Here is a 22,624-nt window from a genome sequence, read left to right as displayed (position 1 = left end):
TAAATTTGGTGTCTTTGTCTGTTTGTGCTGCTATAACAAAATCCCACAGACCAGGTTGCTTACAAACAACAGATATTTAGTCCTGTCAGTTCTGAAGGCTGGGAAGTCCAGGATTAAGACGGCCCTCTTTCTAGTTCTTAGCTGGTGCCTTACTTCTGTGCCCTCACGTGGGGGAAGGGGCTAGGGAACTCTGTGGAGTCTTATTGAACACTAATATGAACACTAATCTCATTCATGAGGGCTCCACCCTTATGACTTAAGTACCTCTGAAAGGTTCCACTTTGTAATGCCATCATCTTTAGGGTTAGGATTTCAACATGAATTCAGGGCAGAGGATGACACAAATATTAGACTCTAGCATTTGGTGATCTATTTGTGAGAAGTAAATATAGTTGAGTATAGATTAAAAGATAGACATTAGCAGTTTTAAGGATTAACACAGTTGATTTGAACATTTGGTTTTCTAGTTTAAAAAGCCACGCATATAAATATTTTTTTCTTAAAATATATCTGTTTTTCCTGAAGAGTTTTTTGAGGTGTTTATTTAGTGACGCAGCAGATCTTTGTGGAAATGTATGTTAGGCATTATGGGAGACACAAAGATGATGTGATAGAATTCATGCATTCAGTGAGCCTATACTATTTATGTATACAAATCACTCAACATAAAATAAGATAGAACTTGTTAAGTAAAAAAAGTACTAAGAATATAGGATGAAAATTTAGAGAAGGGAGCAGTTTCTTCTGATGAGTGAAATCAGAGAATACCTCAGACAACATGGCTTTGCTGGTGATAATTGAAGGGTAGTACCGGACAGAGATGAAGACAATGAAGTAACAGTATTTAGATCACTGTGAAGTGTTATAGTATATAATACAGGGCTAGGGTATATTAAGGATAGAAAATGTATGATGGAATCAAATTCATGAGGGCCTTGGATATGAAATCCCACTTTAGGGTTTATTGGTTAGGAATTAACTTTGAAGGTCATAGGTAGCTGGCAAATGATATTACCCTTAATCTGGCCATAATATATGGAATAGATTAAAGGAATGGAATATGGAATTAGGCACCTAGTTTAAGAATACCTCATAGTCCATTAGCATGCCAATATCATCTACTAATGGAATTAACAGGCTGTTAACACCTATAGAGCTGTCAGTCTTTGGCTACTTACTATGTCCCAAAATATTAGTGTTCTCATATAAAGGTTATGGAAAGCCCTAAGAACTTTTTGAACTATAATAAAAACACTTCATTTATTCTTGAAATAAAGGCCTTTTTTCCAAATACTTGAAATTTATCCTTAGATATCAGATTGCTTTAATTGATGAATGGAAATAATTGATAATACAAGTATTAGGAATTTTATTGATTTTCTCTTCTTCTTTCCCCTCTTGGTTGGTCTATTTATGTTTTATCTTTTTACTCATTTTTTCTCCCTCCTATTCTTAATATTTAGTTTATGACAAGAATTTGGATTGTTCATCCTTAGAGATTTGATAGGCCTGTCATTTGATGTAAATCATCTTTCCCTCCCGCAAAGAACTCTAATTTAAAATCATGGAGTTTATGTCATTGTTTTTTCTGGAGTACTTCTCTTCCAATTCAGAAACAGACCTCCTTAGTGAGATCATCAGAAGATGGTATTTCCCATTGTTTGAACTAATTTGAACAGTATAGTGACATAGAAACTTCAAAACACCATTTGGGTTGGTAAAATGTTTTAGGCTTTTTATTTAAATAAGAGTTAACTGATCTGCAAACTAATTATCTCAAAGTTCATGTGTAAATGGGAAAAAACTTTTTAGAGTATGGATTATTACATATTTTGTCCACTCAGCAAATGTATATTAAAGACTTATGATGAGTTCAATAAGAAGGAATTTTTGACCTTTTAAAGCTTGATGCTAAAAATGTTAGAAGTGTATGTTTTGTGGAGTAATTTTATTAGTTATTATTGTTTTCCCCCTACTTGTTAAGTTTTTCATATACCACATCAGCACATATTTTACTTGTCAATGCTATAGTTAGGTTGATTTTTCTACTTTTACATATATAGTTGAACATCTTTGTTTTCCTTTATCTCTTTTCAGCCCTATTCATTTAACCTAATACCTGGTATCACAAACCAGCTTTTGCAACTACTTTCACAGTAGATTTAAATAACTTTCCTAAAAGATTTGAGGAAATCTCATGCTGCTTCTAGATTTAAATGTACCAACTTAAGACGTTAGTAAGCTGATAAAGTTGATTTTTCTTATGGACCCAGAGACTACTAGGTTTTGGAATTAAACTGGCTCATTGGAATGTTGTTTGCTGAATTTGGCTGTGGTGAGCTTTGGATTATTTTGTAACACTAGCTGGTCATTTGATGTTCTGCGGGAAATAAATTTTTTCATTAGGATTTAAAGGAAACAAAAGTCCGCCTTGGGATATTACTAATTTCTCACAAAGTATGTGGATTTTATTTTAGAAAAAGCAAGCCCCCGGACTTCTGCAGTATAGTTCTTTCTTCTTATGAACTTGGCCAAGGCCACGCTTGCCACTTTAACACTATTATGCAGCAACTCTAGAGTCCCTGTCATAAATTTCAGTGATTCAAATTTTGACTATAAACCTTGCCTGGGGCTTCAGTAGCATCTTGTCAGGGTGTTCAGTGACTTGACTGCTGTACAACTTTTATCTCATATTATCTGTTCATAAGTTCTGTCTTAAGTCAGCTCAGGCTTTTGTAATAAAATACTAAAGACTGGATAGTTTAACTATAGATGTATATTTCTTACAGTTCTGGGACTGGGAAGTCCACAGTTAGGGTCTGGCAGAATTGAGTTTCTGGCGAGGGCTCTTTTTGGCTTATAGCCTTCTTGCTGTGTCTTCACATAGCAAATCTATCTCTTTCTATTATTCTTATTCCAAAGCCACTAATCCCATTATGAGTGCCTCACCCACATGACCTCATCTAACCCTAATTACCTCTTAAGGCTGCATTTCCAATTACCATCACACTGAAGATTAGGGCTTTAACATGAATTTTAGGGAGATGCAATTTGGTTCATAGCAGACTGAGACTGTCATTTGTAAACACAGTTTAAAGAAGATTAATATTGATAACTTGAGGAATTCTGTCTTTTGTTTTCTTGCTCAGTCAATTTTTCATAGCCAAGGAATGACCCAATATGTGTTGGTAGCAGTAACCTTACCAACTTAGCTTTAGAGTCGCTGGTGGAGCTGGGATTGAGTAAAACTTAGAGAAATTGAGCCATGAGCATGTTTTCTAGTTTTTTCCCTAAGAGTTTTAATTTTAATTTTTAATAGTATTTGAGAAGAGGCACCACTCACTGGTCAATTAATTAGTAGTAAAGAATGGATTGGTCAAACAGTGACTTTAGATGAAACAATATTATTGACTGTGTGTACTCGCACAACTACGTTTTTTGCCTTTTTGGAATATTTTCTGTATTGTTCCAGGTAAAGTTTATATCAATATTCAAAGAATTCTTTATAAGAGAAAACAATGTAAGAGTCAGAGACAAAGTGCGTTTCTTTGTTAAAACTATTTTACCTCTTTCAGCTATATCTTTCAAACTAAGCCCCCCCAAAACATTGCCTGAAATGTAGGTAGGATTTTCTTTCACTTGGAGTTCTGAATGATTAATTCCATTGACACTTCGTTTTGTAGCTCTTGTGCTTTGGATTAGCCCATATCATTCTTTGAAACTGTCTTTAAGATCTAGACACTGGGTACAGTAGCCTTTTTTAAAAAAAAATCCAGTTTTTTATATGACTTTCTACATGTATCTAACTTTTACAAAACAACCACTTATGTGGCTAAGAACCATTTTTATGACACTAGATTATCAGACCATTTAAATCTGGATAGAAAGGTTACCTCTACTCAGAATTAGGTTCTACTGGGGCCATCTTCAGAAGCCCAAACTTAGGACAAGCCAGTTGGCGTTGCCTAGTGAGCGTTTTTATCTCACAAATCCATCTACTTTGTTGTTATAGGGTAGTAGTTTGGTTCAGTGAGTAGTTTTCGGTGTCTTTAGGGTTGTTCCTTCCTATTCCTTAGTTTTCAGGGCAAGTTAAAGCCAAAAATAATGAGTTGAACAAGCACAGATCTACTCTGGCGACCTACCAACTAAGGAGTCAGAAATAATCTCCTTGTCTAAAACCTCACTTAGCCATTATGTCTTTTTCAGTAAGGCTCATATTCTTGCTCACCGTTTTGTTAAGAACTACTAGCAAGCAGCTTCCTTAGTACTTCGTAACTAACTCCATTAGTGGAGCTATGTTAGAGCCTTGTGACTTCCTGAATTACAAAAATACACTTTGATTTACTCAGTGAAAAACTTCATATTTGGGCAAAACTCAGATTCTGATTTGGTTCGCTATGCTTTTCAGAAAGAACCTTTTCAAACATTGCTAAAATATAAGCATGTAGTGATATTTTAAATTTACTTATTTTGGCAATGAAGCTAAATCAATCTGTTATGAAGTTATTTTAGCCATTCAGTAAATATTTGAGTATGGTGTATAGAACACTGTACCAGGCTTCAGGAGTAGAAAGAGAAAAAAAGACACAAACCGTGTGCCCTTTCTGCTGGGAGAAACCAACTTGCAAACAACTGGGATTCAAAGTATAAAATGTGTATGTTTATGAAATGAATTGACCATGTGAGTGTAGGCAAGCCCCTTACTATTTTCAGGCCTGTTTTCTCATTGTGACTTAAAGTTGCCCTCGGGCAATGCATGCTAACTTTTAATGTGCATAGGAATCATCTGGGTTCTGCTTTGGCTGGTCTGGGATGGGCCTGGGATTCTGAATTTTTAACTAGCGCTTAGTCCATGCCAAAAGTGATGGTCCATCTACCACATATAAAAAGATCTTTTTAAAAAGCTTTGTCGAAATAATCTTCTAAACAGTTCGCACATTTAAATGTACCATTTAGTGGTTTCCTATACATAGTTGTGCAACCATCACCACAGCAGTCTAACTGTAGAACTTTCTCATCACTCCCAAAAGAAAACCCTTACCTTTTAGTAGTCACTTTATTCTCTGCCACCGCCCCAGAGTCTGGCAGCTCCTAATCTGCTTGCTTTGTCTGTATCTATTTCTCTATTCTGGACATTTCATATTAATGGAATTTTATGCTATGTTTTGTTTCTGGCTTCTTTCAACTAACAATGTTTTTAAGGTTCATTTATACTGTAGCATGTATCAATACTTAATTGCCTTTTATTGTCAGGTAGTATTCCATTGTATAGATGTTACACAATTATATATCCATTTATATTTAAAATGATTACTGATAGTGAAGGGCTTTCTTCTGCCATTTGCTCTTTGTTTTTTTATATATGTTGTATTTTTTATGTTCCTCAGTTCCTCCAATTTCCTCCTTTTTGTGTTGTTTAATGTATACTTTGATTACCTCCTCATTTCTTTTTTCTGTATATTTTTTATTTATTTTCTTAGTGGTTATGATGGGAGTTACAGTTAACATCCTCAATTTATAACTGCAGTTTGAATTGATAACCAGCTTCACTTCAATAGCATACAAAAACTTTGCTTACTTTTTTACCACCTTCATGTTGTTTTCACAAATAATATCTTTATATATTGTGTGCTTATTAACATAGATTTCTAAGTATCATATGTTTATTTGTCTTTCAAAGCAGATAGGAAGAATAGAGGAGTTATAAACTCAACATACAGTAATACTGGCATTTGTATTTACCTACATAGTTACCTTCGCTGGAATTCTTTATTTCTTCATATGGCTTTGAGTTACTTTTTACCGTGTACTCATATCAGCTTAGAGGACTCTCTTTTAGAATTTCTTGTAGGGAATTTCTACTAGTGATGAATTCTCTTAGCTTTTGTTAAAAGGCAAATGTCTTTAATTTTTCCTTTGTTTTTCAAAGATAGTTTTGCTGGATATAGAACATTCTTTGATAGTTTTTTCTTTCAGCACTTTGAATATATCACTCTGCTGGTTCTAGCCTTCATGGTTTCTGATGAGAAATGCGCTGCTAATCTTATTGAGGATCCCTTGTACATGATGAGTTGCTTCATCTTTGCTGTTTTCAAGATTTTGTCTTTGTCTTTTAATAGTTTGATTATAATCCTCAGTATAGATGTCTTTGATTTATCCTTTTTGGAGTTTATTAAATCCCCGTGAAGTATATATTTATGTCTTTCATTAAATTTGGGAAGTTTTCATCTTTTATCTCTTCAAATCTTCTTCCCATTTCTGTTTTATTTATGTTTATTTTATTTTTATTTATTATTATTATTTATACCTACATCACCTGGTCTTCCTAGGTGGTCTCCCATCCAAGTACTAACCAGGCCCGACCCTGCTTAGCTTCCGAGATCAGACATCTGGCTTATGCAGATGTGCTAACTGCTACACTACGGCACCATGTCCTGTTTTTTTTTTTTTAATGGAATTCCCATAATGCTTATATGGATATGTCCATGATGTCCCACAGGCACCTTAGCCTATATTCATTTTCTTCATTCTTTTTTCCTCTCTACTGTTCAGACTGGTTAGTTTCAGTTGTCTTATCTACAAGTTCGCTCATTCCCCCCTCCCCTTGTTCAGATTTGTTGTCGAACTCCTCAAGTGAACTTTTCATTTCAATTATTATACTTATCAGCATCAGCATATGTTTCCCTTTTATAATTTTTCTCTTTATTGATATTCTTTTTGTTCATTACTTGCTTTTCTGATTTTCTTTAGTTCTTCTTCCACAGGTTCTTTTAGCTCATTGAATGTATTTAAGACAGTTGTTTTAAAGTCTTTCTAGTAAGTCCAACGTATGACCTTTCTCAGGGATAGTTTCCATCAATTTATTTTTTCCTGTGAATTGGCCACATGTTCTTGTTTCTTTTTTTTTTTTTTTAATTTTTTTTTGTTGAAAACTGGTTCTTAAAAATATAATGATGTCATAACTGAACATCAAATTCTCCCCTTCCTCAGAGTTTGTTGTTTTTGATTGTTGAGGGCTACAGTGGTTTAGTGACTTTTCCAAATTATATTTTGTTTAGTGACTTTTCCAAATTATATTTTGCAAAGACTATATTCCTTGTTGTGTGTGGTCACTGAGGTTTCTGTTCAATTATCTCAATGGTCAGCCTTATCTGTCGAGAGCCCAAAAGCAGGAAAAAAAGACACTCTCCTGATCTTTGCAGCTTGTTTCTGAGCCAGGGCACTTCTTCAACATTGAGCTAGGTTGCCTACAACTCTGCCTTTACCTTCCTGCCTGTTAGAAACCCCACAAATCTGCCAGAGGTGCAAGCCTAGGGCCCTCTCAGATCTTTTCTGAGCATGCATCTGGTTCTGGTGCATTTTGCACTTTTTCTTTCATGGTATATTTGGCGGCCCTTCCAAACCCTTATGCCCTATTTAGAAACATTCCTATTCAGCAAGAACAACTCGATATAATCACTTGTGTTTGATGTATATTTCTGTAACAGTATTTTTGTTACACAGCTCAGAAAACCATTCCATGCGAAGAGCACTGGCAGTGTTTATTCTCTTAGATTATATAAGCTTGAGCTGTACTTAGTGTTTTGTTGTCTGATTCTTGTATTTCAGTGGTTAAAAGACAGTATGAGCTGAGGAATGCTATTCATGTTTAAAATGCCAAAGAGAAAGAACTTTTTTTCTCATTAAGTCACTAGAATTTAAAAAGACAGTATGACTGGTTTAGAAGTAAGACTTAATTAATGTCTTTGTTTTAAGATTCTCATTTTATGTTGGTAGGAAAGGACTGTTGCAAAAGTAGATCATTTGAGTAAATAGTAAGAAGAATCTTAATTTTTGAGAGCAGAATATAGTTTATCATGATCAGGCATCTTTAGATGTGCTATTGTGGTAAAAATATGCCTCTTTTCTATAGAAAAACCTGATTTGAACAAAAATTCTTATTCTCAAATCGTTGTTGCTCTGCTAAGGCTGACCCTGATGAGCTTGGTCACTGACAGAACCAATACAGCCATGCTTTTCTTCTCTTTTTTAAAAAGTCAGATTATTTTCATACTCCTTGTCTCTGTCCCTATTGACCACCACCTGATGTTAGTATTACCCATGTCTAAGATTCATATTTAAAGTTAAAAAATCTTCAGTGAGAAAACATAAATTTCACCTTTCTCAGAAGTTCTGTAGATGTATACAAGTTTTTTTTTCTTTTAAATATTAGTAGGTCTCTTTTCTAATTAAGAGATCAGAAAATTACGTGCAGTGCTGATTTTTGTAACAAGCATTAGACTGCTAAGTAAAATAAACTTTTTGTTGACTTTTGTAATTCACATATAATTTTTAAAATATATCTTTGCTTAATGTCTTCTCCTAGAAATAATTGAAAAACTGGGTAGGAGAAATAATTTGCAAATTGCTCTTCTAAATAGTTAAAAGGAGGTGGAGATAATCTCTCAACATTTGGGTTTAGTCTCCATAGTTTATTATCATGTGATGTTTGGTAAATTACTTAAAATATCTATAAAATATGGATAATAATAATATTGGCTGTATTGGAGTTGTTAGCAGCTAAGCAATTGTTAGTAAGTAATTTAGCATACTGTGTAGCATAGTGCCTACCAGATAGTAAGCAATGAAATGTCAGCTGATTGTTTTTAGTATGAGCATCATCTTTTAAGAAAGACCGTTTTTTTCTTATTTTGGTAATAAATGTGTTAGTGCGAAAAATTATACAGTCCTAAGATTAATTTGGAAAGAAAAATCAAATAATTATGTTCCTTTAATAAAAATTCTGTTGTCTTTGAACATGGTAGCTATTTTTCTTTTCTTTTTATCTGTAGCTGGGTTGAGGTAATGAACCCAAATTTACCTAGGTTGTCTTTACAAAATTTTATAAAATGGGAAGCCTTTTAAAGACTAAAGGACTGTTGATCTGTGTTTTGAGGTACACTTTTTGTAAGCCTGTTTTAGTACCAACATCCTTCACATTTACATGGCACTAAATTTTCAGGAAATGCTAATACAGTTTGGTCTCTTTGGAGGTATATAATTTATTTTCATTCTGAGTATTTTTAAACTTTATGATGTAATATTGTAAACCCTTATTTATATTTGTAAAGTTATGTGTCTACCTAGCACAAGAACATGCCACGCATGTTCCTGCTCTTATGTTCTTTTATCTTTTTCCCTCTCTTTGCCTATAATCCTTTCTGCATAATTATGGCCCAGCCTTGGGGCCCTCAGGTCAATCAGAGCTCTTCAAAAGGGCCATCTACTTTTGAGAGATGTTCTTTATTCTGTTGAAAATGTCACTCTCCACCCTCATGCTGTTTTCCCCTACTACTATGCATAATATTATATACCATATACTTGTTTATTTTTAAAATTACTTTTTCTATTAGAATAATAGATGAGGGCAGGAACTTTGTTTTCTTTACTACTGATTCCACCATGTGTGGTATAGTACAGAGGCCTGGCACATACAAGCATTAATAATATTTGTTAAGTGAATGAATCATTGGCATTGATTGAATTAAAACATCGTTTTTATTGCATAGATGGGGGAAAAGAATCCATGAATAAATTTTAAATAATTATTTTCTTTGAGGTTTTTAAGGTATTCCCATAAAAAATGAACCATTTAAAAAGACTAGATTAATTATCTTTTCTCCCCACCCCAGAAAAGAAAAGCAGATTTAAAGTTTAGAGTACTTTAAATTAGTAGTTGATAGATGCTGATGGGGACAGGGAGCACGGCATAGGGAATGCAGTTAGCATTAATGTAATAGTTAGGTGGAGAGCCAGAGGAGAGAAAGAACAGTTAAGGGGAATCATTTTATAAACTATATAAATGTCTAACCAATGTACTGTATACTTGAAACTAATAATAAAATAAAATTTTTTAAAAAGTAAAAAAAAAGTTTAGAGTACTTTGTATATAGTATGAACTGTCAATCAGGAGGCCTGATTGAGAACACCAGCTTAATTTATAGCAGTGAGACTGTACAATCATTCATTTGCTCTAGGTTCACTTCCTTGTCTTATTCCCTTTCCATGATCTAGCCCAGTGCCTGGTACATAGTTAACGTGATAAATGTTCGTTGGGTGAGTGAATAAACCTATAAAATTAGTAAAATCATGAACTAGGTCCTGGTTTCCCAAAAAGTATCCTAAGGACCCTTGAATGAGAGCCTCTGGAATAAAATAAATCAAAGATGTTTGGGAAACATGATTTCATTGATTGTCAAACTTGAGTGTGCATCTGAGTCAGTTAGAGGGCTTCCAAGTATAGTCTGCTCCCTGTCTCCATGTTTGAGGTAGGGCAGTAGTGTTTCTAACAAGTTCTGAGGTGTTAGAGGTGATGCTGGTCCTGTTGGGACCACACTTTGACAACCCTTGCTACATCTATATTCTTGTTGTGAGGTGATTCCTAGTGTATTGAAAGGTTTGAGAAGCACTGCAGTAGGGAGAGCTGTTTGTTTCTAATACTTGACCATAGTACCCCTCTCTTATATGAATGTGTATATTAGGTGTGTATGTGGGTCATTCAGTCATCTGTCTATCACATTACACACAATGCCTATTAACATACTCGCATCTATTGTTCTGTGGGCCATACTTTCAGAAACAGCCAGGTCACATCTATTTTCAGTATTTTCCGCATGTAAAATGATGTGGGTTTTTTTTTTTTTTTTTAATGCTTCAGTAGGTGAATACTTAATTGTGTTGCGAGTCAAACGCTTAGAATTGAACCCTGTTGCAGAGGTGGAAAATAATATATTCATGATCTGCAACGAAACATTTTTATGTATGTATGTATGTATGTGTGTATTTATTTAAAGTTTATAACAATTACATACAACAATTTTTGATGCTTGCTAATGTACATTTAGGATAAAAACAGAGATGTGTAACAGGAAGAATTTCATGAAAATTGAGCCCAAAATGACGAAATGATTTCTTTCTCAGTAACTTTTATACCTTTTATTCATATTTCTCTTTTTGTTGTGGTTGGTTTTAATCGGCCAAACACACTTCCAGAACTTGTAGGATATGGTAAAATTAGGAAATAATATTTTACCATGGGAGTTGAGTTTTCTCAGCTACTATTGCCTTTTCCCTAGTTATATTTTGAAATTTAGCCTAATCTGGTCTTGCGGTACAGCATTCTACTCTGCATGTAAGATTTTTCAAACTTCAATTTTAAGTATGGTTGTACTTATTCTGGTTTTAAAGTAATGGATATGATAAAAGATTAGGGTAATTAATAGGGGATATTTGAGGAAGAAGAGATGGTTACAAACTCTTTAGATGTTAAATGTAACACAGAGAGTCTTCAAACTTGAACATAATGGAATGCTTTATGTTCCCCAAGGCTGTGGATCTTTCCATTGACGAATCCAGCTTGACAGGAGAGACAACACCTTGCTCTAAGGTGACAGCTCCTCAGCTGGCTGCAACTAATGGAGATCTCGCATCAAGAAGTAACATTGCCTTCATGGGAACACTGGTCAGATGTGGCAAAGCAAAGGTAGTTATTTTTCTTGTTTTGCAAATAGCAGTTCCTTTGTTTTCAACCATGTCATCAGTTCTTTTTTGCTAATTTTATGTGGGTCTTTTCAAATACAAGACAAAGAAATGACAGACTTGAACCTAACTCTTGGCAGCTATTTGTAAAACTAAGGAGAAACTGTGTCCTTGAGGTATAATATGCTGTCCATAGTTCTGCCACTTACTAGATAATGGACCCTTTAAAAGTGTAGTCCTCAGTACCCCCTTTTTTTTTTTTTAAGATAGAAACAATGGCTCATAGATATGTTCATTACTGGTTAAATAAAATTTTAATTTAGTTGATATGGTACTGATTATAATATTCTGACTATATATCATTTACCTACTGAATCATTGTAAATGTTCTGCTTACTGGATTCTAATATCTTACAAATATAAAAGGCATCATTCACTAGCATTTTGGGGTAAAAGAAACTGCATTAAATGTCTATTGAGTATAAGACTCAAATTTCAGAAATATTAATATAAACAAAAAATGGGCTTCAGAATTGAATCAAAAATAGGTTTAATGAAATGTTTGATTTCCAGGTTTGTATTCTAAGATGTAAATACTTGTGATCTATAGGAACATCAAAAAGTAAATTTGCTGAGGGAACCTTGATTATGTATGTCAGATATCTTGACTGTAGGCAAGGCCTTGGAGAAATAGAATGAAAGGTTTTATTTTGGTTGAGAGAAGTGATGCTACCTGAATATAAATGTATTTTCTCGGTTTTCCCTTTAGGGTATTGTCATTGGAACAGGAGAAAATTCTGAATTTGGAGAGGTTTTTAAAATGATGCAAGCAGAAGAAGTGAGTACCTAGTTTGTAATTATATATTAGTTTCTAATCTGACATTCTCCATTATGAGTTGAGGAAAAGAATATTGATGGATTATTTCATGTACTATTAAAGTAATATTGTATTATCTGTGCTTTAAAAATTAAAAACATAATTGGAAAGCTTGTAATAGGCATTGGCATTGAATTGGCATGGTTAATTTCTAAAACATTTTGATAAATGTTTATAGAATTGTTTATAGGATAAAAAGGTTTGTAGCAAATTATTTAAAGGGTTAATTCTTTTTAGAAATCAGTTTTATCTTACTACTTTTAAAGATTACTAAATAGTATATATGTACCTCAGAACATGTCTTCTAGCAAAATTCCCAACTTTACATAATTCCAAGTAATGGGAAAAAAGATTGCAAAGTAAAATAATGTGGAAGATGTTTAAGAATTTTGAAGATTAGTTCTTGTATTTGAAATACTTTCTTATATGTTAAAAAGAAGTTGCATTCTACAAATGTCATATTCTTCCCAAATCATCTGGATTTCTCAGATAACCTACTAAGCCTTCAATATTTGTGATGCAGTGTATAAACCATTTCAAGAACCTTGGCATTGAAGGGACTGTTAGAGAAAGGAGTTAGGAGATCAGGGAGCCAACAGGATAAAAAGACTTGTGTTATAAATATGTTTGTGGATACAGAAAAGAGAAAGATGGGAAAGATGAGGGCCAGCTGATGGTAAGGAAGTCCTGGAGAAGCTGATAGGAAGAATAGGTTTTTCCTTAAAGAGGCATAGGAACATGGACCTTTTCAAATAAGCAGATTTTTAAAAGTCTAAACCTCAGTTTCCTCAGTGAAGGGGGTAATATTTACCTTAAGGGATCGTTGTATATGTTAAGCACTAGCATGAGTATGTGAAACACTTATTAGTCCCTGGCACCTAGTACAGTTTATTAAAATTAGCCAATTGTGGTGACAACTCTTCTCCAATTTGTCAAGGCTCCAAAAACCCCTCTGCAGAAGAGCATGGACCTCTTAGGAAAACAACTTTCCTTTTACTCCTTTGGTATAATAGGTAAGAGAAGAGTGAGTATGTATATCTCATATATTTACTTAGGTTTGTTTTGTTTTGTTTTGTTTTGTTTTTTGAGTGGGAAGGGGGAGTTTAGATACATACATAAATTTATTCATTTAATTTGTTGACTAATTTTTTTAGAATTTATTACTACTTTTTAAAAATTATAAAATTGATCCCCCAGCCATTGTCCTTTGTTTAACTCCTATAATCAAAGAACATTTCTGTAAACACTTGTCTTTCTATTCTTCAACAAAATGTGATAATATTGTTTTATGGGCTACTTTTCTTTTTTTGTTTCACATATCCTATCATAAACATCTTGTCGTTAAATAGATGCTCACCTGAAACAAATTTAAAGGTTGTACAGTATTCCATGTGCACATTATTTAATATATATTTACATATATATATATCTGGCCTCTCATAGACATTTATGTAGATGTTTTCAGGTTTTTAATTATGTAACTTATTCTTCAGTGCAGGTTTTTTTTTTTTAATCATAAACATCTCTCATTTCCTTAGGATAAAATCTTAAAAGCAAAATTATTGAGTCAAATATATCCATATAATTTTTAAATTTTTGGCATGTTTTTAAAGATTTTTGTTTTATATTGCTAAATAATATCCTTAATCAGCAGGGTAAAAATGTCTGTCTTCTGGCACCCTTGCCAACTTTTTTGTTATTAACTTAACAGGTGAATAAAAGACTTATTTTTCACAATTTATTAAACTGAACAGTTTATCATGTGTGTGTTTTTATGACCTGCCCATCTATTTCTTTTGTCTTCTCTTGGAGCTTAAGTCTTAGATTGGTAACAACTCTTTGTATAATTAGCATATCAGTTCTTTTGTTTAAATTACAAGTATTTTTTTTACTCAATGATTAAATGGCCTTTGAGGGATATATAATAATCTTGGTAGAGAAGAAAGAGATGTACATAATTGAAACATCCTCTTGCTCTGAGACTCTGCTAGCATCCTCCTGTTGATAATCTTTGCAGTTACAGTTTCTGTCTTTGTTTTATTCATAAAAGTTCTTCTAATCCCATGTTGGGGAAATGTTTATGTTTATAAGTACATTTAGCTAGACGTTACTCTGTTACTTTAGTTTTTCTTTTTCACATTTAAGTTTACTATTTAGATTTATTTTAGTACAGGGCTTAAGGTAGAGTTAGAATTTTTTTACTCAAAAGTTAATTATCTCAGTACCAAAAATCCTATAGTCCATTCTTTATTCCACTGAGTTGAAATGACATCTTTACATACATTAAACACTTGGTTCAATTTTGGGTCTGTCTTCCTTTATTTCTTCCATGATATTATTTTAATTATTCTTGCTAACTTAATGTTTTAAATCAGTAATGCATTTTTAAAGCAGTATTTCTGCTGTGCAGTTTCAGTGAAATAATTCCTTTAAATATTCTGTCGATCCATCTGTCTTCATCATAAACATAAAAGAAGGTAGGAAATTATTTCATTCGTCTTGTTTAACTAACGTATATAATCTCTTAGCTCCCTTCATCTGATTATTGCTATTACTAGAATTTATAGTAAATTTGATAAATTCAAAGACATTTAGCCAATAAAATCTTTCCAGTTTATGTTAACACTGTATCATGAAACCACTTCAAACTTAGGCATAAAAATCTTTCAACTTTGTGATTACCTAGTTTTAGGATAATACATTAGACATAATTTTTCTTATATAAAATAAGGTAAGAGTCAAGATCAGAATCAGGGATCAGCAGACTTTTTTTTAGTAAAGGGGCAAGATAGTAAATATTTTAGCCTTTTGTCCATAGGGCCCCTGTTCAGAATACTCAACTCTGCTATCTACATGAAAACAGCCATAGACAAAATACATAAACAAATGGTTGTTGCTAGTGTCAACAAACTTTTTTTATAAACATGCAAGGGGCCCATAGATTGTAGTTTGCTGACTCCTGGCATAATTCATTGGACATAATTTCTTTTGTCAGGAGAGTATTTGGGATAGGGTCTTAGAGAATCATGATCTGGATCATCATTTTGTAGTTAGAAATATGAAGAAAACGTTTTAAATGTCCATGTTGATTTAGAATATCTCCAAGTTGCTTTATTAAAACTGCTTATATTGTTTTTCTCACAAAACCAGTAGTGCACTCCTTGCACCCTTCCTTTTCAAAGACAGATTAAAGCAGAGAATGTGAGATTAATTGTTTCATTTATGTTGATTTAAAAAATTTTTAAATACCGTAAAAGTAATTTTTAAATGGTAAAGCAGTTTTAGAAATTCTTAAGTAAGGTACATCACTCTTTGAGCCAAGTCCTAAGTACTCCTTTGTTTTGCAATACAAATTTAATGTGTGATGTCTGGATATTGAGTTATGAGAAGTAAAGTTCCAGGGTTTATTTTTGCAAAGCTGATAATAAATAGAAGACCTGTATACATCTTATGTTACCTTCTTTTTTCTCCCTTTCCCCCATTATATGAAAGCACTGGTACTATTTCCTTATACTGGGAACTCTCAGATATTATTGCTTTAAGGGATGAGTGGCAGCTATGGCAACAAAAGGTAAAGCTGTGTATATGTGTGTGCATGCGCGCATACACAGCATTAACTTTAAGCAGCATTAACTTTAATCTTTGCTTAATGGATTTTTGTAAAATCTTGTAATCGTGATCTGATATACTTTCCCTTTAATATCAAGGAACTTTTAGGCTGCCCTCAGTTTATTATTCAATCCCTTCTATACCTAGGGATTTTATATAGAAAGGAAAAATAGCTATTTGATTCTGTTCTAGGTATCATCATGTTGGTTGGCTGGTTACTAGGAAAAGATATCCTGGAAATGTTTACTATTAGTGTAAGGTAAGTTGTAATAGTTTGTTTATAAATGGAAGTCCCTTTTGCCCCTCATTTCTCCTATACCTTATGTTCCATTATGGAGGTATTGCACGAGTGCATGGGGTATAATATCACTACTTAAATAGTTCAGAATTCATTTATTGAAATGAAATCTAGGAAAATGAAAACCAACATATATGATAGTGGAGAAAACCCATACTAGATGCCTGGTATTTTCAAGCCAATATTGCATTTTTACATGTAAATAACAAAGTTTGACAAACTGAAAACTAGCAGCATGAAAGAGAAAGACAGTATATAAACTGAATAATCAATTTCAGTGGTAAACAAAAATTTTAAGAAATAGAAGAAAAAATAAACAGCATTTGTATTTTCAGAGATTTGTAAAAAATACTGCATTCATGGTAGACAGATTGCTATAGAAAAGGAGAACAAAAAAGAGTTTTTAGAAATTAAGATTATGATTGCTGAAATTAAAATTTCAATTTAAAGGTTGTAATATACAGTTGATGCAGTCTCTCAAAAAATGGAGTAAAAAGTCCAAAACAGAGAATGAGATAAAAGTGACAGACTAATTCAGTAAATACCATATCTAATTAATAGGCATTTCAAAAAGAGGTAAGAAGAAATTATGTAAGAAATGATGCATGAATCTTTTCTTAATCTGAAGTGAGACATGAGTCTTTATAGTTTGAAAGGATTCTCCACATGTCATCCAGGATATAAAAAACTCCAACATAGATAAATCATTGTGAAACCAAAAAAACAAGTCAGCTCACCTACAAAGGTAGAATAACTAGATGGGTTTCTGACTACTCATTAGTAACTGCATTTCCCATCATGGGGTCTTTTAGGCAGTACTGTGCATTTCAACGCATGATGCATGAGTCTTTCATTGGTCACATCTGGTACATGTGCCCTGCATACAGCAGGGCAACTTCAGGCATCCCTCTTTTGAGAGAGTCCTTGGAGCAGTTTGTGCAGCAGTTCAGTTTAGGTACAGGGAGGTGAGATGACTTTGTGAGTGTGGGGCTACCCTGTGTTAAAAATGCTTCATATTCCACAGAAGCCAACATCTCTAGAAACATACACTTTCCAAGGTGCTTGTAAGAAACATGTCTAGTTATGAGTCACTGCACTCAGGAAACCCAAAGCTATGACTTACTATAAAGTAATTGTAATTCTGCCAGTCCATAGACAATTTATCAATCAGGAAATCCCTTTATTATAAGCAGTGTTGCCTAGCAACATAGTTGACATACTACCATTTTCAGGTCACTAGAGGAACAGAACTAGAGATTTATCCAATACAGACGGGGAAAAGGATTTTATTAACCCTTCATCCACAGCAACATTAGATTACATTAGAAGACAGTGGGGTAGTACTATCAAACTATGGGGGAAAATAATTTTAAGTCTATAAATCTAGGCTGTATCAGTCCAGTTAATTATAAATAAATAGGCAGGCAATTAGAAAATTTATCTCGACCTATCTTTATATGAATTCCAGCAAAACAAGGGTAAAAGAAAGGACAGTGATAATGTGTGGGATATGTTAGTGGAACTTACCTAGGCATCTAAGGAAAAGAAATCCTGGATGACAACTCTGTATAGTAGGTCTAGGAAGTAATAGTTCAAGAATTAGAACAAAAATCAATGGATTAAAACAATTGAATGGATTACAAGAAATATGTAGGATGAATAAGAAGTTAAAAGATATTTGAGATACAGTGAAGAAGTATATCTGTTCCTCAAAGACAAAATTACAATTTGAAAATGTTGGCTTAAATATGTCTAAAAAAGACATTAGTTAAAAACAATTTAAATTTAAAATGGGGCATGAATTTGAGATTTTTAACTGTTGAGATATTATCTGTTGGATTCATTTTTAACATTTGAATATTTTGAGCAGTTCTTATATACAAAGTTGACAAATCATGATTTTTATTTCTACTTCCAGATTTTCCAAAGCACAAAACATTTTTAAATTTTTTAATAGAATAAAACTCATTCTGTTTTTCAGTTACCATATGGGTCCATAAATCTAAGATGCGTTATAAGATCATTAGTGGCCTTTTTTCTGTCTTGAAACATTTTGCTATTTTTTTATCCTAGCAATTATTTTAACAATTATTTCCTACTGTGCTAAAAATGAGTAAAATATTAAGGCAGAAGAATGATGGGATCGCTTTAAGTTGATGTAATAATAAAGTAAATCATCACTATTCTGTTATACTTCTATTTTCTTATTATGTTGCCCAAAGTATTATATCATTTTTAAGAAAATATAAGAAAAATCTGAAGAGACAATCTTTATTTGTTTTTTTTGCATTCATTAAAAGTTGAGAGTTCAGAATTTTTTAATTTTTCACCATAATGGCAATGAGTAGTTGACAAGAATTTTCACAATTATTACACAAACCAGAAGGTGAAACCACTGTGTAGGCTTTAATGATGAGGGTGAAATTGAATCATAAGCTAAATCTCATTATTGCAGATCCTTAAATGATGATGCACTAGATATTCTCAAACTTCTGAATTACTGAGTAAATAGTTTATTTCTAAGGACAAAAAGGGAAGGATAGGTATTCTCTTCCCGCTAGTCATTCTACAGCAAGAAATTCCTCATGCAGTGTTTTCCAACAAGAACCTGGACCACCACTTTTTGCTAAAGGATGCATGACAGTATTCTTTCATCTTTTATGTTGTTTGTTTACCAACATTTACGTCATACTGTTTATAAGTAGAGAAATGCTGAAGGCTGGAATAAAGATGATAAAAAGGAAATAAATGACATAGAAATGAAAAATTTCATTGGGTTCAGCATTGTAATTGGTGCTTATAAATCTAAAAATGAAAATGTTTAGCAGTGTATGTTACAAAAAAGATCACTGTCCTCTTTTCAACAGTTATGAATCATCAGTGTTTTCATAAGTGTTTCATTTTAAAGAAACAGTGCCAAAAGAGGAACCAGAATTGATAAGCCTGTAAACTGTTAGAAATGTTTTTTGAATTTGAATTGATAAGGCAAATATTTTCCAGGGTCATTTATGATAGCTGATGAGCAGTTAGTCGCATCCAAAGGACATTACCCACTTCAAATATATATACACCTTCAAATTAAGGAATATAGTTTGGGGTTAAAATTCAAGTGGAAATTTCTAATGATATTTTTTCACAATCTATTTTATTCCACTGTAAATTATTTATAAAATGACAAATATAAAGAATGAAAAATTCCATTGGCTCTAGATTGTAAATGATGATGACTATTTTTCTTGGTACAGTGAGGGTTAATGAAAGCATAAGAAGAAAGGATTCTATTTGAACTTAGAATAGTTTTTTTTTTTTTAATTAACTAATTTTTTATGGTGACATTGGTTAACAAAATCCAGTAAGTTTCAGCTGTATACTTTAACAGTAAGGCATATATATGTTTACAGCTGTGTGTTCACCTCCCATAGTTAGATTTCTTTCTGTCACCACATCTTTGACCCTCTTTACCCTGCCTCCCTTCCCCCTCCACTCTCCCACCTACCATTTGGTAACCACTAGTCTGTAGTTCAAAAGAGAGAAGGAACTGCTAATGGTAGTACATATTTCTTGACTCTCCAGTGTACACTGTTGAGTCAGTGATATTGTAAATATTATTCACTGGCTTTCATCTTTTAGAATCAACCTGTAAACTAAGCATGAAAAAGTTAATTACGGTTACAGTAAGGATACTAATGATATCAAGTCAGATCACGCAAAAAAAAAAGTAGGTAATAGAAATTGGGAAGTAAAAGCATAGGAGGGAACAGTGTTAGAATGAAGAATAAAAATGCATTTGTTCTTATCTGTAGAAGAGTCAAGAGATAATACTTGAAATAGGATAAAAAATAGATTTAATTGCTCTTATATTACCAAGGGAAACAATTTTTTTTGTTGTGATAAAATTCTCATACCCTAAAACTGACTGTTTTAAACTGTACAGTTGAATGAAGTACTTTCATAATGTTGTACAACCATTACCACTATCTAGTGTCAGAACTTTTTCATTCCTTTTGAAGCTATTTTTGGACATTGACAATATTAATTTTGCCTTTTTATTAGCCACTATTTTAAGTAACAATTGAAATTATAGCTGTGGTTACCATTTAACTTAAAATTTAATATATTGGTTACAGTTTGGCTGTAGCAGCAATTCCTGAAGGTCTTCCCATTGTGGTCACAGTGACTTTAGCCCTTGGTGTTATGAGAATGGTGAAGAAAAGGGCCATTGTGAAAAAACTGCCTATCGTCGAAACTCTGGGTAAGTCTGCGCGGTAAGAGCATATTTATGCAATGATGTATTAGTTTACATCAACAGTGAATTATTTTGGGGTTTTACAGTTTTGGTTTTAGAAGTTTGCATAGTGGTATTTGGTTTGTAGCAGTATTGAATATGGTTTTTCAGCCAAAAAAAGGTAATTAAAATTGCATATCACTCAGGACAGGGGACTTTCAGAGAAAGCTTTCTGCATCATGGAATGTTATAATGCTTAAATCATGTTTTTTAAAAAATTCAAATAACTAATGAAACTTTGGGGTAAAATTAATAGAATTCTTGTCTTTTGATATCTCAAGAAAGATAATTGACAATTACAGATTCTTAAATGTCATACTTGAGTTGAATTTGCTGATAACAGTAAGTATATAATAGTTATATTGCTGTAATATAATTTTATGTGATATGAAAATTACAACTTTTTTAGAATTTAGAAATCTAAAATTGTTTAATTTCTAATTTGCACTTGTTATTGAGAAGACAAAATACCTTAAAGTACTGATTGAAAAATTATATGGGTTTATATTTAGGTACCCTTGAGGCTTTCTAGAAAATGTATTATATAAAAATTATTGTATAAAGTTAATGTTGAGTAGCTTTGTAGAAACTGAACTGTAAATAAATAAGAAAAAGTCAACATTTATTAATATCTAATTTTAATTTCAGAAACCATGTTGAAGCAAGCATAATGAATAAGCTATTTAAAATTATCAATGAGCTTGATTTGTACAAAATTCAAAGAGGCTAGACAGGCTTCCATGGTCTTTGATTTGTTTTCAGTACGAACTTGTATTTCTCCTTGACTTTTGGTGACATGTAATGATTTATTCTTTAGGCTGCTGTAATGTGATTTGTTCAGATAAAACTGGAACATTGACTAAGAATGAAATGACTGTTACTCACATATTTACTTCAGACGGTCTGCATGCTGAGGTACTCTGTAGATTTTTTTTTTTTAATAATAGTATTCTCTTGTTAAGAAACTTGTTATTTAACATTCTTAACTATTCTAGTGTTTTACCCTCAAAAAATCTGTAAATTAGTGATTCTACCAAGTCTTGATCTCTCTCCAGTTATACAGTCCAGAATTTTGAATTATCCTTGACACTTCTCTTTTAATCACCCCCACATCTGTTTATTACCAAACTCCTCCTGAGCCTTTCCTGTGTGCAGCTTGAAGGATCTTTCAGAACCCAATTTTGAGTATGTGACTCCCTAAATCAGGATTCTTCAGTGGCTTTCCATTGTGACCAAGATCCTGAAGTGTGGCCTCTTAAGGCCCTACATGTTCTGTCCGTTATTTGCTCTTTCAGCCTTATATGTTCCCTTTTGCATTCTGTGCACTAACCACTCTGGCTTTCAGGTTCTCTCAGCATGACAAAATTCCTCCTACTTCAGGACCTTTGTTGTTCTTACTTCTTAGGACAGTCTAATGCTTCTTCATCCTTTGCACCTCAATTCCAACCTCACTTCTTCAGAAAACCTTTGTTGACCACCTACAAATGGCCCTATTTTATATGCTTTCATTAAATTCCATACCTCTTAGTCCTTAGTCCAGGTAAAATTTTCTGTATCTCTTCCTATTATGCTCTCAGTTTAATAATGTAAGAACTATGTTCTCTAGCACAGGGTCTGATTCATAGTAGTAAATATTTGTTGAAAGAATAAGTGAATAGATGAGTGACTTTATTTTAAAAATTATATATTGACAGTCTTTTACATGCATATCATGTATTTGCATTAGGTAATTTTAAAACTGGGTGAGGACAAGTTATAATCTCACCTACTCTTGGTAGGATGTTTCTGTCTTCCATAATATTTAGAGTTCTGGAAGGTTCATTAACACTACTTATGAGGGGTTTAGTATTTTAAAATGTATAGCCAGTTCATGGAGCAAAGTAAGTATTAAGCAAATTGACAGAAGTTGCACTTAGGTTTATTTAATTCTGCTTTACATATGCCTTAAAATGAGACTATTGATATTTAGGGTGCTAGATTTGGTTAAGGATACCCAATGCTTTGTTATTGAAAGTGCTTTTTTAAAGATGACTTAGAA

The 22,624-nt window shown here is 32.9% G+C and overlaps 2 protein-coding genes across 2 annotated transcripts in view; both read left to right on the top strand.

Moving 5' to 3' along the window:
- LOC112475948 (calcium-transporting ATPase type 2C member 1-like) overlaps positions 1–3,253 on the top strand; it is a 35,302-nt gene extending 32,049 nt beyond the window's left edge. The window contains exon 8 of the mRNA XM_025043603.1: positions 3,164–3,253. Within this exon, the coding sequence (XP_024899371.1) occupies positions 3,164–3,253 (90 nt within the window). The remainder of the gene's footprint in view (positions 1–3,163) is intronic.
- An 8,073-nt stretch (positions 3,254–11,326) lies between these two features.
- Positions 11,327–22,624, top strand: part of ATP2C1 (ATPase secretory pathway Ca2+ transporting 1) — a 40,162-nt gene continuing 28,864 nt past the window's right edge. Inside the window, exons 1-6 of the mRNA XM_025043573.1 lie at positions 11,327–11,521; positions 12,287–12,355; positions 13,332–13,407; positions 16,196–16,262; positions 20,429–20,553; positions 21,404–21,501. Coding sequence (XP_024899341.1) covers positions 11,342–11,521; positions 12,287–12,355; positions 13,332–13,407; positions 16,196–16,262; positions 20,429–20,553; positions 21,404–21,501 — 615 coding nt within the window. The 5' untranslated portion in view covers positions 11,327–11,341. The remainder of the gene's footprint in view (positions 11,522–12,286; positions 12,356–13,331; positions 13,408–16,195; positions 16,263–20,428; positions 20,554–21,403; positions 21,502–22,624) is intronic.

The sequence above is a fragment of the Pteropus alecto genome, unplaced genomic scaffold (assembly GCF_000325575.1).
Source record: "Pteropus alecto unplaced genomic scaffold, ASM32557v1 scaffold92, whole genome shotgun sequence".
NCBI lineage: Eukaryota > Metazoa > Chordata > Mammalia > Chiroptera > Pteropodidae > Pteropus > Pteropus alecto.
The sequence above is the reverse complement of the archived record's forward strand: the minus strand, read 5'-3'. Positions and strand labels throughout refer to the sequence as shown.